Source organism: Balearica regulorum, chromosome 1 (assembly GCF_011004875.1).
Source record: "Balearica regulorum gibbericeps isolate bBalReg1 chromosome 1, bBalReg1.pri, whole genome shotgun sequence".
Classification (NCBI taxonomy): domain Eukaryota; kingdom Metazoa; phylum Chordata; class Aves; order Gruiformes; family Gruidae; genus Balearica; species Balearica regulorum.
Window position 1 is genome coordinate 80,130,573 of NC_046184.1, and position 14,130 is coordinate 80,144,702.

The following is a 14,130-nucleotide window of genomic DNA, read 5'->3' on the forward strand; positions in this document are numbered from 1 at the left end:
CCTTCCTCCCCCTTTCTGTCCCCCGGACAGACATTGCCTTGCCTGGGCACCGCAAAACACAGAGCCTCCACAGCTCTGAGTCTGCCTAGTGAACGTCACCACAGTGGGGAGCACAAGGCCAACAAGGAGGCGAGAACTGACTTTAAAGGACGTTATGGCTCTGTGAGCTGCCAAACAGCTCGCTGTCAGACGGGGAGTGGTTGAAGTTGGGAGCCTTTGGTGTTTACCTCTCTCAAGCAGCACAGAGCAGTTGTCCAACGTGGACTCTCCTTGCTTACTACACCACCCCCTCTAACGCTAAGCCAATCCATGACCCGTCTGCCTTTTAGAGGGTAGTTTCCACCTACCCTGGCTGCAGGAGCAACCTCTCTGTTTCTCAGCTAGCACTGAAGCACAGCTTCTGGGTCCTACCGGTGGTGGTACTCCATCCTCATGAGAGGAGCAGACGCCACCGCCGTGGGGTGCAGCGGGGTGCAGAGGAGCCCCTGCCTCTCCCCGCTCTTCCCCGGCCGGCACAGCCGGTGCCGTTCCCCTTCGCACCAGGAGCGAAGCTCTGCTTGGTCCCCTTGGGTGGTTTTCTCAGTGTGCTGGCGGAGAAAGAGCAGCAGGAGGCGGCTCCACCCGCAGCCGCAGCTCCCTGCCAGCTTGTCTGCTCTGGGATGGATGCCTGTTAGGGACCCGTGTACACGTGCGCCCAAGGAGGACGCCGCTAGGCATCCTGCAGAGCTCCTTTTGCTGCTCCTCTTTGGGAAAACCCACGGTTTGCTGCTGCTGCTGCCAGAGCCGTACCTCAGGAAGAGGGACGCAGGCCAGGGGATACACTAAATCGACCAGGAGAGGAGTCCCTGTGTGCCTGCTACAGCCGTGAGCCCTTTTGATCAGCAAGGCTTCTCCCAGGCGGTGCCCACCACCCCTGGCTTCTGGGTGGGTGCACCAGGCTGGGTGTAGAAGCAGCTCGCCATAAGTCCAGGAGGGCAAGGCCAAGGGGAGGACTCTTCTCAGGCAGTTTGGGCCACGAGACCTCTGGAGAGGCACAGCGCCCGAGAGGCACGGGCATTCAGCGCTGGCCTGACGCTGACCCCCCGGGGCAGGGGGAATTTTACCGCTCGTGTCCGTGGGCTCAGAGTTATGCCGGCATTGCCCACGTACAGACATCTTCCCCCTGCGGTCTGAACGAGCAGGAAAACCCCAGGGCAACAGTAGTCACAGGGCTGTAAGGAAAGGGAGTCTAGATGGCTTTGGGTGGACTTAGACACTTATGCCTGCTGGCCAATGTACAGTCATGCAAAACAGCAGCGGTTGTCCTTTCCCTTTTGCCCTACGTACTCAGAGGGTCAGAGCTTTTCTGGTTTGGAACAAAGTTACGCTCGTGATTCAGGCAGAGTTGCTCCACAAAGTGGAACGTAACCGAAATGAAATGGACTGGACGCATCAAAACCAATGCATTTAATAAAATAAAACATCTGTTTTTCTTCCCTAGAAGTTGCATTAAAAACCTGTAACTATACAGTGGTTCAACACTGAGAGAAAGCTCCTTCTTCTGGGGGAACAGAGGAAATTCTCAAAGCAATGAAGCCAACTAGACAAACGTATTTGGGGGATTGGACTGAATCGGCCACGCAAGCTTTTTTTCCTTTGCTTCTCTGTTAAAAGCCTCGTAGACAGAGTCTTTGGTGACCCTTTTGGCCGGAGCTGGAACTTCCGCAATCCCAACGTGATTTTTCTTGGCTATCCTGGAACTGGTGGTGATGGTGTACGCATTGCTTCTGTAGCATTTCATGGCGGACATGCAAAAAGTCTCTTTCATCCCTCTTCTGAAGTTGGCATTGTAGATGGAGTAGATGGTTGGCTTTGAGGCTGAAGAACTGAACGAGATCCAGGTGATGGCCAGGAAAACCAAGGAGCTTGTTCTGCAGTCTGTTTCCTGCGGGTGCCACAGCTGTACCACATAAAAAGGGAGCCAGGACAGGAGAAACACCGAGTTTAACATTAAGAACATCTTGATGGTTTTCACCTTGGTTCTTGGGACAATATTCATCGTCCTCCTGACAGTCATGCCATCGGTGCCTATTCTCCAAATGTGCACGATGACCTTCTGGTAGAAGAGCATAATGGCGATGGATGGGATCAGCAAGACCACCAAGAGGTGGATGATACTGTAGGCGGCTCCTTCCCAAGAAGTGGGGAGAAAGAAGTTGCAGTGGTCGTCGCTGTGGGAGCCATAGAAAAAGAAAGCCGGTGATGCCAATACGGCCTCAAAGAGCCAAGAGGCCAGAATCATTTTCTTGGCTTTCTCCCGGGACACTTTGAAGCTCAGGGGGTAGACAATAGTGTAGAACCGATCCACGCATATGGAGAGGAGCACGTAGATCTGGACGCCAGGGGTGAGGTACTGTACGTACCTTACCAGCTTGCACATTGCGTTCCCCAGCGGCCACCTGCCATAGGTAAACTGGAGCAGCACGAAGGGCACGCTTGCGACGCTGATGAGAAGGTCTGCGCAAGCCACGGAGACAACAAAATAGTTGGTGGTGGATTGTGTCCTCCTGCTCCTGCGGATCACTAGGCAAACGAGGGAGTTTCCAAAGATGGAAACCAGCCACAACGCTCCCAAAACCATGCTGGCTACTGCAATTTCCCCCGGCCTCAGGTCATACTGCCAGACAGTGTGGTTCCTGCTTGAGCTGGGCCCTATGGCTGACTCTGTCATCTCGTAGCCAGCTGGAGGGTTGGAGGTTTCGGGGTCGCTCCTGTTCTGCAGCAGGAGCAATAAAGTTGGGAGAAGAAAAGGACCGCTGCTGTTGTCCATGCTGTGGGCAAACACGGCCACCTCTTTTGCTCAGGCGCTGCATAGAGAGAGAGGAGAAGAGAAGAGAAGAGAAAAGGTTATCTTTAACAAGTATGTGTGAAACACCTTCCTTAGCAAAGAGAGGTGCTTGGAAGTCCCGGTGCTGGGTTTGCATGGCAAGGTTTTGGTAGCGGGGGTGGGGGGGGCGGGGGGGGGCTGCAGGGGTGGCTTCTGTGAGAAACTGCTAGAGGCTTCCCCTGTGTCTGATGAAGCCAATGCCAGCCAGCTCCAAGACAGACCCAGCCCTGGCCAAGGCCAAGCCAATCAGCGCCTCTGTGATCACATATTTAAGAAGGGAAAAACCAGTTAGAGAGCGCTTTTGCAGCCGGAGAGAGGAGTGAGAAGACGTAAGAAACTCTGCAGACACCCAGGTCAGCGCAGAAGGAGGGGGAGGAGGTGCTCCAGGCGCTGGAGCAGAGATCCCCGTGCAGCTTGTGGTGAAGACCATGGTGAAGCAGGCTGTCCCCCTGCAGCCCATGGAGGAAGGATGAGGGGGTGTAGAGATTCCACCTGCAGCCCGTGGAGGACCCCACGCCGGAGCAGGTGGAGGCACCTGAAGGAGGCTGTGGCCTGTGGGAAGCCCACGCTGGAGCAAGCTCCTGGCAGGACCTGTGGACCCGTGGGGAGAGAGAGAGAGAGAGAGGACCCCACGCTGGAGCAGGTTGGCTGGCAGGACTTGTGACCCCGAGGGGGACCCACGCTGGAGCAGTCTGCTCCTGAAGGTCTGGACCCCGTGGGAGAGACTGACGTTGGAGAAGGTCGTGCGGGACTGTCTCCCGTGAGAGGGACTCCACGTTGGAGCAGGGGAACGATGAGAGGAGTCCTCCCCCTGAGGATGAGGAAGCGGCAGAAACAAGGTGTGATGAAGTGACCGTAACCCCCGTTCCCCGTCCCCCTGTGCTGCTGCGGGGGGGGGCGGGCGGGGGTTGAAGCCGGGAGTGAAGCTGAGCCTGGGAAGATGGGAGGGGTGGGGAGAGGTGTTTTAAGATTGGATTTTATTTCTCATTCCTCTCCTCTGTTTTGCTGAGTAATAAATTAGATGAATTTCCTCTCTCAGTTCAGTCTGTTTTGCTCGTGACGATAATTAGTGAGTGATCTCTGCCTGTCCTTCTCTCGACCCATAAGCTTTTTGGTATACCTTTTCTCCCCTGTCTAGCGAAGGAGGGGAGTGATCGAGCGGCTCCGGTGGGCACCTGGCCCCCACCACAGTCGTATAGGTCCTACTGCAAGTAGATGACTTCCGAGAAAGGCTCAGAAAGAGACTGCGAGACTCTCTGGTAGAGGAGAGGCCATTGAGTTTCCTGCCGATTCTGATGAGTGACCTGAGTCTTTGAGGACAGGCATTTCTGTCTTCTGAGAGATACCTGTCCCTTTCAGAGGTAGAGACTGTGGTGCAGGTTCCCCAACACTGGTGACCTGCAGACTGAGTGAGCGGAATATGCCCCACTCCTCCCGGAAATGAGCTGTGCTTCCCAATGTCTGTGGAAGCTGCCAAAACCCAGACCAGCTTCTCACTCGACGTGACATCAGCCCATCCTGTAGACAGACAGAGGAGGTGCTTCTTTCACCGAGAGGTGGAATGGGGGGTAATATCTTCCACGCTCATGACGTCTGCCTCAGTAAGGATGCTAGCAGCCCCAGCCTGCTCCCATGCAGTCCTTAGTAACCTTGGTGTTACGATCCCTAATATCCCCGAATCTTGTTGTTCTGGGCGTAATTTTGGAAGACCGGCCAGGTCTGGAATTTGCGAAGACAAGGCAGCACAGCGAGAGGGCTGACTGCGGGCTGGGTGGGCGCTGCTCACCGTGAATCCTCCTCATGCCTTCCACAGTGAGGAAGTGTTCATCAAGAGCTGGCCATCGTATGCCTTTAAGAGTCTCTCCCAACCACCAAGGCTGTCCCCGCATGTCCTTGCCTCCTTAGTTCCCTGCCCCGTCAAGGGCAGCGTTTCCCTCTGTCGCCCTGAGAACCAGGTGGCACGACCCCCTCCCCACAAAACCTGCAGAAGATTTTTTTCTGCATGGCAGAGTTTTGATTTAGAAGGAAAACTCTGGAGGAAGAGGTCAATGGCCCCACGCAGCTGAGATGTGGGGGGATTCCCAGCAGCGGAGCCCCGGGCTGCGCCGGCTGAACTGTCACGAGGTGCGACTGGCGTCAGCTGTTGAGGAGGATCTCTGTGCGCCGGGGAGAAAACCCTGGGAGAGGGTCGACGTCCTTACCTCGGTCAGGGACCTCCCAAGCAGCAAGTCTGACCCTTCCCAGCTCACAGCAGAGCCCGTCCTGCAGCGACCCGAAGGCTGTGCAGGTCTGTGGGTGACCCACGGGGCAACTGAAGGGTTGCCCTGAGCAACTGACACCAACACACAACACGGAACCTCTGGCACAGCTGTGTCCCGGGGAAGCCCTTGCGCAGCTCTGGGAAGGTGTAACCGATGTGTTTAACTTTTTAACCATGGTGATGGGATCAAGATGAGATTATTAGCAGTAGTAGGGAATGAGAAAAACATTTTAGGCATGAGAACCTGAGAGCTTGGTGGTGCCATGGAACTGAGAAACTGTGTGGTTGGTATGTACCATGGAACTGATAAACTGCGTGGTTGGCACATGAGCCAAATAATATTTCATTTTCTGTCAAAATCATGTCCTTTGAGTGAACTTTGTTCATTATAATCTCATTATAATACCAAAACACACCTCCATGCTAAAAGCTACCCACCTCCAAGGTACGACCACCCCTCACTGGGCATGCTCTCTGAATTTCTTTAAGTCTGTAGCTTTAAAAGCAAAGCGAGAAAGTTTTACACCAATCATAATGAAGTAACCATCTAACTATGTGATGTAATTGTAACCATGTGTGTATTGAGAATATAAATATGTGCATGTTCGTAGGCTAGGTATGCACGTTGGGTGGAGCTATCCCCTGTGCATCCAGCACTGCAATAAAGAATGCCTGCCTTTTAACACTACATTGGTGTTACGAGGTTTATTCCTGGATTTCGGTGACAGTTTCTGGCGACCCAGATGGGACTCTGCTTTTGAACTCCGACGGATCCGTGGGATCGCAGGATCTCCAGCCGGCACCGGGGAATTCTCGGGGAGAACCTCTGATCCCCGGACCGAAGAGCTCTGAGCAAGACCCCTGGGAGAGGTAAAGGCATTCTTATTTGATTTGAATATTGTTTTTTTTTGAATATTTGCTCTTACCATTGTGGTGGGACAGGCCCGCACCAAGAGCACAAGTTGAAGGCCTTATTCAAGGAGCCCCGTGGCTCTCCGGGACAGGCCCGCTTTGGGACAGGCCCGCACCGGGACAGGCCCGCATTGGGACAGGCCCACACTAGGAGCACGGGAGGCCTGCTCGTAAGGCGTGGTGAAAGCTGCACAGAGTTGGGCTGGGGAGACGTCTCAGGTAAAAGTCTCTGCTAGGCGAAAGCCTGTGGAGCAGGGCCCACCGGGGAGGGGAAGCCTCCAAGGTTGAGATTTCTCTTACCATCGAGGTGGGACAGGCCCGCACCAAGAGAAATCTGTGAGGGAGCTCTAACGCGGGTTGGGGCCCCTCTGACTAGTGCTTGTGATAGTGCACAATCACAACCACTGAGTCCTTGAGAGATGGGTACTTTTCCGAGTAAGAAATCAATCCCACGAAAAACACCACTGGGATGTATTTTGGAACATTGGAAAGATCTGGGAAATATTGATCCTTTGACTCGGAAACAGTTGATTGAATATTGTAATCACTGGTGGCCACTGTATATTTTAGAGAATGGGGAAAAGTGGCCAGAAAACGGGACATTGCAGTATAACACAATTTTGCAACTAATGTTATTTTGTAAAAGGGAAGGTAAATGGAATGCAATGGTGTATGTGGATTTGTTTTTCACACTGCGAAATCATCCGGAATGGCAAAGGCAATGTGAATTGGTTCCATCTAGTTCTGCGATAATGGCATTAAAGGGGCAGGAACCCGGTAAAGATTTGAAAACAGGTTGCTCATCTTGTGATATTGGTAAACAATGTTTTAAATGTGAATTTGAAGATGATGATGTTGAATTATTGGTTGCACCTCGCAGGAGGTTAGGAAATGATCAAGGGGATCAAAATCTGGGGGCCAATAATGCTTCCGCCCCTCCTGTGGAAGAGGAGGCGGAAGGATTTAGCCCAATTGCTGGGAGAACAAGGGGAAGAGGGGGAGGAAACAGATTAACTCCCCTCCAGGCCCCTCTTCAACAGGCTGTTGGCAACGAGGGTCCAGTAATGGTGAAGGTCCCCTTCTCCATAACCAATTTAAGAGCATGGAAAGAAACTGCAGGCACCTATCGGGATGACCCAGAAAGAGTTGCCAAAGTAATGGAAACAATAATTAGAACCCAAAATACTGATTGGGAAGATTTGCAAGTAATATTGGATACATTATTGGAAGACACTGAAAAGAAAATGGTATTAAACACAGCCCGAAAACAAGTAGAAAGTGCCCATGCTAATGGAAATATACAAGGATCGGTGGACCAGAATTTTCCATCCACAAACCCTGAATGGGACCCTAATCAGCCAGGGCCCAGAGGAATGCTGACTAGATATCAAAAGTGGATTTTATTTGGTGTTAGACGTGCAATGCCAAAAGCAATTAATTGGTCTAAACTTTATGAAGTGAGACAAGAATTAAATGAGTCCCCTTCAGCCTTTATGGAAAGACTGAAGGTGACTGCGAGAAAATATACTAATTTGGACCCAGAGAAAAAAAACAAAAAACAAACAAAAAACCCCCCACAAACAAAACCACAAGCAAACAAACAAAAAAAACCACCACGGAAGAAGATATACAATTGGCCTATATATTTATGGGACAATCGGCCCTAGAAAAAAACCTCCAGAAATTGGAAGGAGCTGAGTCCAGAGACTTAGGTAAAATGCTTGAACTGTGTATAACAACAGAGAGAAAAAGAAAAAGAAGTCAGACAAATGCGAAGGGATGGAAAATTCTGGCAATCTTGACTAGAATAATAAACATGTAAAGCAAAACTCAGCTATAAATCAGCAGAGGTTGTTGGTGCTACGGGGCAGAAAGAGAACCGGCCCTTTCTGAAACCATTAAAATTTAAATTAGGAAAACAGTGGATAACACATCAATTTTTATATATGCCCGAATGTCCATTGCCTTTATTGGGGCGGGATTTATTAAGCAAATTAGAGGCACAAATTATTTTTAAAGATGGAGAAATTAGATTACTAATACCAGAATCAAAAGCTATAGAGGCGAGAGTGTTTATGTTACAGGATTCCCCCAAGGAGGAACAGATTCCAGAAGTAGTGGACAATGCAGTTATCCCCCTGGTATGGGCAAGTGGAGTTCCGGGACGATCCAAACTGGCAGAACCGGTAAAGGTGACTTTAAAACCTGGAGCCAAGCCGGTAAGACAAAAACAGTACCCTCTCAAATGGGAAGCCCGAAAGGGGCTAGAGGAATTAATCACAAAATTTTTAGAATATGGGCTGTTAGTAGAATGTGAATCAGAATATAATACCCCTATATTACCAGTAAGGAAATCAGGAGGCAGGGAATATCGAATAGTTCAGGATTTAAGGGCCATAAATCGGATAGTTCAAGATATACACCCAGCAGTGGCCAATCCATATACCTTGCTGACATCTCTGAGGGAGGAACATAAATGGTTTACTGTGCTGGATTTAAAGGATGCCTTCTTTTGCATACCTCTGGATACGAAAAGTCAAGGCATATTTGCCTTTGAATGGGAGAGTCCCACTACAGGAAGGAAAACGCAATTAACATGGACTGTACTTCCACAAGGATTTAAAAATAGCCCTACAATATTTGGAAACCAATTGGCAAAGGAATTAGAAATGTGGAAGAAACAGAATCAAGGAGGAGGCATATTACTACAGTATGTGGATGACATCCTGATAGCAGCAGAAAGTAAAGAAACATGTTTTGAAATGACTATCAGTTTATTGAATTTCCTGGGCCAGGGAGGATATAGAGTCTCCAGAAACAAGGCTCAGATAGGGAAAGAAGCAGTGATTTATTTGGGATTTGAGGTATCACAAGGACAGAGACAATTGGGAAAGGAAAGAAAAGAAGCCATTTGTCAGATTCCCGAACCTAACAGTCCAAAGGAACTGAGAGCCTTTTTGGGAATGATTGGATGGTGCCGACTCTGGATTCTAAATTATGGACTGTATGTGAAACCCCTATAAATCATTTAAAGAACTCAAAAAGGCATTGATGACGGCTCCTGCACTGGGTCTACCTGATCTAACCAAACCTTTTGAGCTGTTTGTACACGAAAGGCAACATCTGGCCCTTGGAGTGCTGGCGCAACGGCTGGGATCTTGGAAGCGACCGGTGGGGTGCTTCTCCAAACAACTTGACACCGTGAGTAAAGGATGGCCGGGATGTTTGCGTGCCGTGGCAGCAACGGTGCTGCTGATTCAGGAAGCCCGAAAATTGACTATGATGGGCCAAAAGATAGTGGTATATGTACCGCATATGGTAATAACTGTCTTAGAACAAAAGGGGGGTCACTGGTTATCCCCTAGCAGAATGTTGAAATATCAGGTTGTCCTATTGGAACAAGATGATGTGGAATTAAAAACCACAGCAATTGTAAATCCAGCAATGTTCCTGTCAACAGAAAATCCTACTGAGAAATTGGAACATGACTGTCTGTTAACCATTGAACAAGTTTATTCCAGCAGACCGGACCTGAAGGACGAACCCGTGAAGAATCCTGATCTGGAACTGTTCACGGATGGAAGCAGTTTTGTGCAAGAAGGAAGGCGAATGGCTGGGTATGCTGTTGTCACCATCGACAAGATATTGGAGTCAGGGACACTACCTGCAAATACATCAGCACAGAAAGCAGAATTGGTGGCGCTGAAGCAGGCCTTACGAATGGCCGAAGGGAAAAGAGTAAACATATGGACTGATTCCAAATATGCATTTGGTGTGATCCATGCTCATGGAGCCATATGGAAAGAAAGAGGGCTGTTATCAGCCCAAGGATCACCTATAAGACATAAGGAGGAAATTCTTCAGCTCGTACAAGATGTGCAAAAACCAAAGGAAGTGGCCGTAATGCATTGCAAAGCTCATCAATTTGGTCAGGCGGCTGTCAATATAGGTAATCGGTTGGCAGATAAAGCTGCAAAAGAGGCTGCAGAACGAGGTATCCTTGCACTGGTACCAGTAAAACAGGCAAAAATTCCAAATGTAAAAGTAAGATATGGTAAATTAGACGAACAATTGGCAGAGCATTTAAAGGCATCCCAAAATGCAGAAGGATGGTGGGTAACACCAGAAAATCAGGTAATAGTGACCCCACAAATTATGTTGGAGCTTGCAAAAGAGCAACATGAGCAGACGCATTGGGGTGTAGATGCTATGGTTACAAATTTGAAAACATTTGTAGTGTGCATAGGAATGACAGGAATAATTAAGTCAATAATAGCTAAGTGCCCGATCTGTCTTAAACATAATCCTTTAAACCAGAGGAAAGCACCTTTAGGAGTAACAAAGCAGGGTAATTCCCCAGGAGACTATTGGCAAATAGATTTTTCTGAATTACCCAGACAAAATGGGTATAGATATCTGCTGGTACTGATTGATACGTTTTCTGGATGGCCAGAGGCTTTTCCTTGTCGCACCAACAAAGCGAGAGAAGTGGTTAAAATATTGTTAAAAGAGATAATACCAAGGTTTGGGGTACCATTGGGCATGTCTTCTGATAGAGGACCACATTTTGTAGCAGAAATAGTCCAACAAGTAAGTAAAATTCTGGGGATAAAATGGGACTTACACACTCCCTGGAGACCGCAATCAAGCGGGAAGATTGAAAGAATGAATCAGACCTTGAAAAGACAAATGAGTAAAATTTGCCAAGAAACATCTTTGAAATGGCCACAGGCTTTGCCATTAGCTCTGTTAAGAATAAGAATCCAACCAAGGTCTAAAGACGGTGTAAGTCCATATGAAATATTATATGGCAAACCCTATCAAACTCCTTTAATCCCAGGGGACATGAGGGTAACAGGGGAAACAGATTTGAAAACATATCTGATTTCTTTAGGAAAGACCCTCGAAGCGCTCAGAAGATATATTGTGCTGACCAGACCACTTGCTCTTGATACGCCTGTACATCCATACCAGCCGGGTGACTTTGTGTATATAAGAACATGGAGTTCTGAACCACTCCAAGAAAAGTGGAAGGGACCCTTCCAGGTACTGTTGACAACTTATACCGCAGTTAAGGTAGAAGGAGTGGAGCCGTGGATTCATTATACTCGAGTAAAGAAGGCCCCGTCAGAGCAGTGGACATCTATGCAAAAAGGACCTTTAAAACTCAGACTGTGTAGAAAATTTGACAGGGAACTGGAAAGCTAAAAGAACTGGTTCTCAAAATGGAAAATTTATAAAAGGAACTAACCAGTGGCTGTTGTCAAATATATTACCCACATGGGAAAGAATAAATGTAAGGGACCACGAGTTAATTACGGACGCACTTGGGGTGATCCAAAATAACCTCTCCTTGGCTCTCAGTTGTATCCAGGCTCAATTATGGATGCAGTCGGTAGCTGCCTCAATTATAAGAGAAGGCGAAGAAGGCACTCTCCCTACTGAAATTAGGAAAATAATTTGGGACAGTGCTACTGATTTTGAGAAAGAACTCCAGTCCTGGTGGAGCCTGGTAAACTTTACTTATGATCCTGTTACAAACACAGCTACAACTTTTGTGCTCACTATATCTAATGCTACTAAATACTCAATTTATCCCATTATTGCATTAGGGATAAACCATAACGGAACTATACTCTATCCTTCCGAGCATAGAGTATGGGCCCGACAGATGAATGAAAAATGGCAAACTGTTAATCTGGAATCTTGCATTGTGCGAGAACAACAAGGATTTGTCTGTGAAGGCAATGCAATTGAGGCACAAGATATTTGTCTGGATACTGAACAAAATATTTGCCATTTTGAGGTTCATCCTAACGAAAACCCTGAAACCATACTTATATATATTGGCAAGGGCTGTGTATGCTTGAGAACTGTTTGTGATTTTTTATATGTAGATGAGGTAGTGGTAGAGATTAAAAATCATTCAAATTTTTGTGTTTGTAATTTTACTAAGATTGATGGATGTGACTTTTCTTATTCGACCCCAGTCACATCGCACCAACTTTTGCAGTCTAACTACATGTTGATTTATGAATTATTACCTATACCCATTGGAATGAATCTCACTTTAGTAAAACAGTTATTATGACGCAAGGATTTGATTGAAATTGTGGAAAAAATTAAGGAAAACGGACAGAAAACCCTAATAACTGTTCATCACAATGTGAAAGAAATACATCGAGTTTTTGAAAGAGTGCAGAGAGATGCAGAACTTAAATGGTGGGACACACTTTTCGGATGGTCGCCTACTGCTACAGGCATCCTAAATGAGTTGTGTCACCCCATTGTGATTCTCTTAACATTGGTTTTGATCAGTATGACCTTGTCAGTAATATTATATATCATAACTTGGAAAATGATGAATCGATTAACATATCTGAAAAAACAAATTACTCATGAAACTTCTCTCACTCATATGATCATTCAAGCTGTTGCAAAACAGCAAAATAAACAAACAATCCCAGAGTTTCCTCCAATACATAGAAAATAATTAGTATAGTGGAAGTATTGAAAAGGTGATGATTTCAAAACTTCCAAAGGGGGGAATTGTAACCGATGTGTTTAACTTTTTAACCATGGTGATGGGATCAAGATGAGATTATTAGCAGTAGTAGGGAATGAGAAAAACATTTTAGGCATGAGAACCTGAGAGCTTGGTGGTACCATGGAACTGAGAAACTGTGTGGTTGGTATGTACCATGGAACTGATAAACTGTGTGGTTGGCACATGAGCCAAATAATATTTCATTTTCTGTCAAAATCATGTCCTTTGAGTGAACTTTGTTCATTATAATCTCATTATAATACCAAAACACACCTCCATGCTAAAAGCTACCCACCTCCAAGGTACGACCACCCCTCACTGGGCATGCTCTCTGAATTTCTTTAAGTCTGTAGCTTTAAAAGCAAAGCGAGAAAGTTTTACACCAATCATAATGAAGTAACCATCTAACTATGTGATGTAATTGTAACCATGTGTGTATTGAGAATATAAATATGTGCATGTTCGTAGGCTAGGTATGCACGTTGGGTGGAACTATCCCCCGTGCATCCAGCGCTGCAATAAAGAATGCCTGCCTTTTAACACTACATTGGTGTTACGAGGTTTATTCCCGGATTTCGGTGACAAAGGGACCCAGTCACCTTGTCGTGGCCTTGGGATGTGCCCAATTTCGGAGCTCATCAGTCCCCTGTGGACATGATCTTTAAGGTCCCTCGTAAGCCAAACCATTCGGAGACATGACCTGTGGGTTTGCAGGGGTCCAGGCATTGCCAGAGGAGGCCAAGCCCTGTTCTTTGGAAACACCCATGGCCCAGCTTACTGTCTCCCCTTTCTCCTGGTCCTGTCAAGGACGTCCCCTGCTCTGCTCGCCAGACCCTTGCAGTCCTTCCTCCCCCTTTCTGTCCCCCGGACAGACATTGCCTTGCCTGGGCACCGCAAAACACAGAGCCTCCACAGCTCTGAGTCTGCCTAGTGAACGTCACCACAGTGGGGAGCACAAGGCCAACAAGGAGGCGAGAACTGACTTTAAAGGACGTTATGGCTCTGTGAGCTGCCAAACAGCTCGCTGTCAGATGGCGAGTGGTTGAAGTTGGGAGCCTTCGGTGTTTACCTCTCTCAAGCAGCACAGAGCAGTCGTCCAGCGTGGACTCTCCTTGCTTACTACACCACCCCCTCTAACGCTAAGCCAATCCATGACCCGTCTGCCTTTTAGAGGGTAGTTTCCACCTACCCTGGCTGCGGGAGCGACCTCTCTGTTTCTGCGCTAGCACTGAAGCACAGCTCCTGGGTCATACCGGTGGTGGTACTCCATCCTCATGAGAGGAGCAGACGCCACCACCGTGGGGTGCAGCGGGGTGCAGAGGAGCCCCTGCCTCTCCCCGCTCTTCCCCGGCCGGCACAGCCGGTGCCGTTCCCCTTCGCACCAGGAGCGAAGCTCTGCTTGGTCCCCTTGGGTGGTTTTCTCAGTGTGCTGGCGGAGAAAGAGCAGCAAGAGGCGGCTCCACCCGCAGCCGCAGCTCCCTGCCAGCTTGTCTGCTCTGGGATGGATGCCTGTTAGGGACCCGTGTACACGTGCGCCCGAGGAGG

The 14,130-nt window shown here is 48.3% G+C and overlaps 1 protein-coding gene across 1 annotated transcript; it reads right to left on the reverse strand.

Annotated features, from left to right (window-relative positions):
- Positions 1–1,040: 1,040 nt before the first annotated feature.
- Positions 1,041–2,818, reverse strand: LOC142600082 (putative G-protein coupled receptor 19). Its single transcript, XM_075742896.1, has one exon. The coding sequence runs from the start codon at positions 2,807–2,809 to the stop codon at positions 1,580–1,582; it is 1,230 nt and encodes a 409-aa protein (XP_075599011.1). The 5' UTR covers positions 2,810–2,818; the 3' UTR covers positions 1,041–1,579.
- Between the last annotated feature and the right edge of the window lie 11,312 nt (positions 2,819–14,130).

Excerpts from the sequence above, each read along its gene's own strand:
- LOC142600082 (XM_075742896.1), bottom strand. The coding sequence starts at position 2,809 with ATGGACAACAGCAGCGGTCCTTTTCTTCTCCCAACTTTATTGCTCCTG.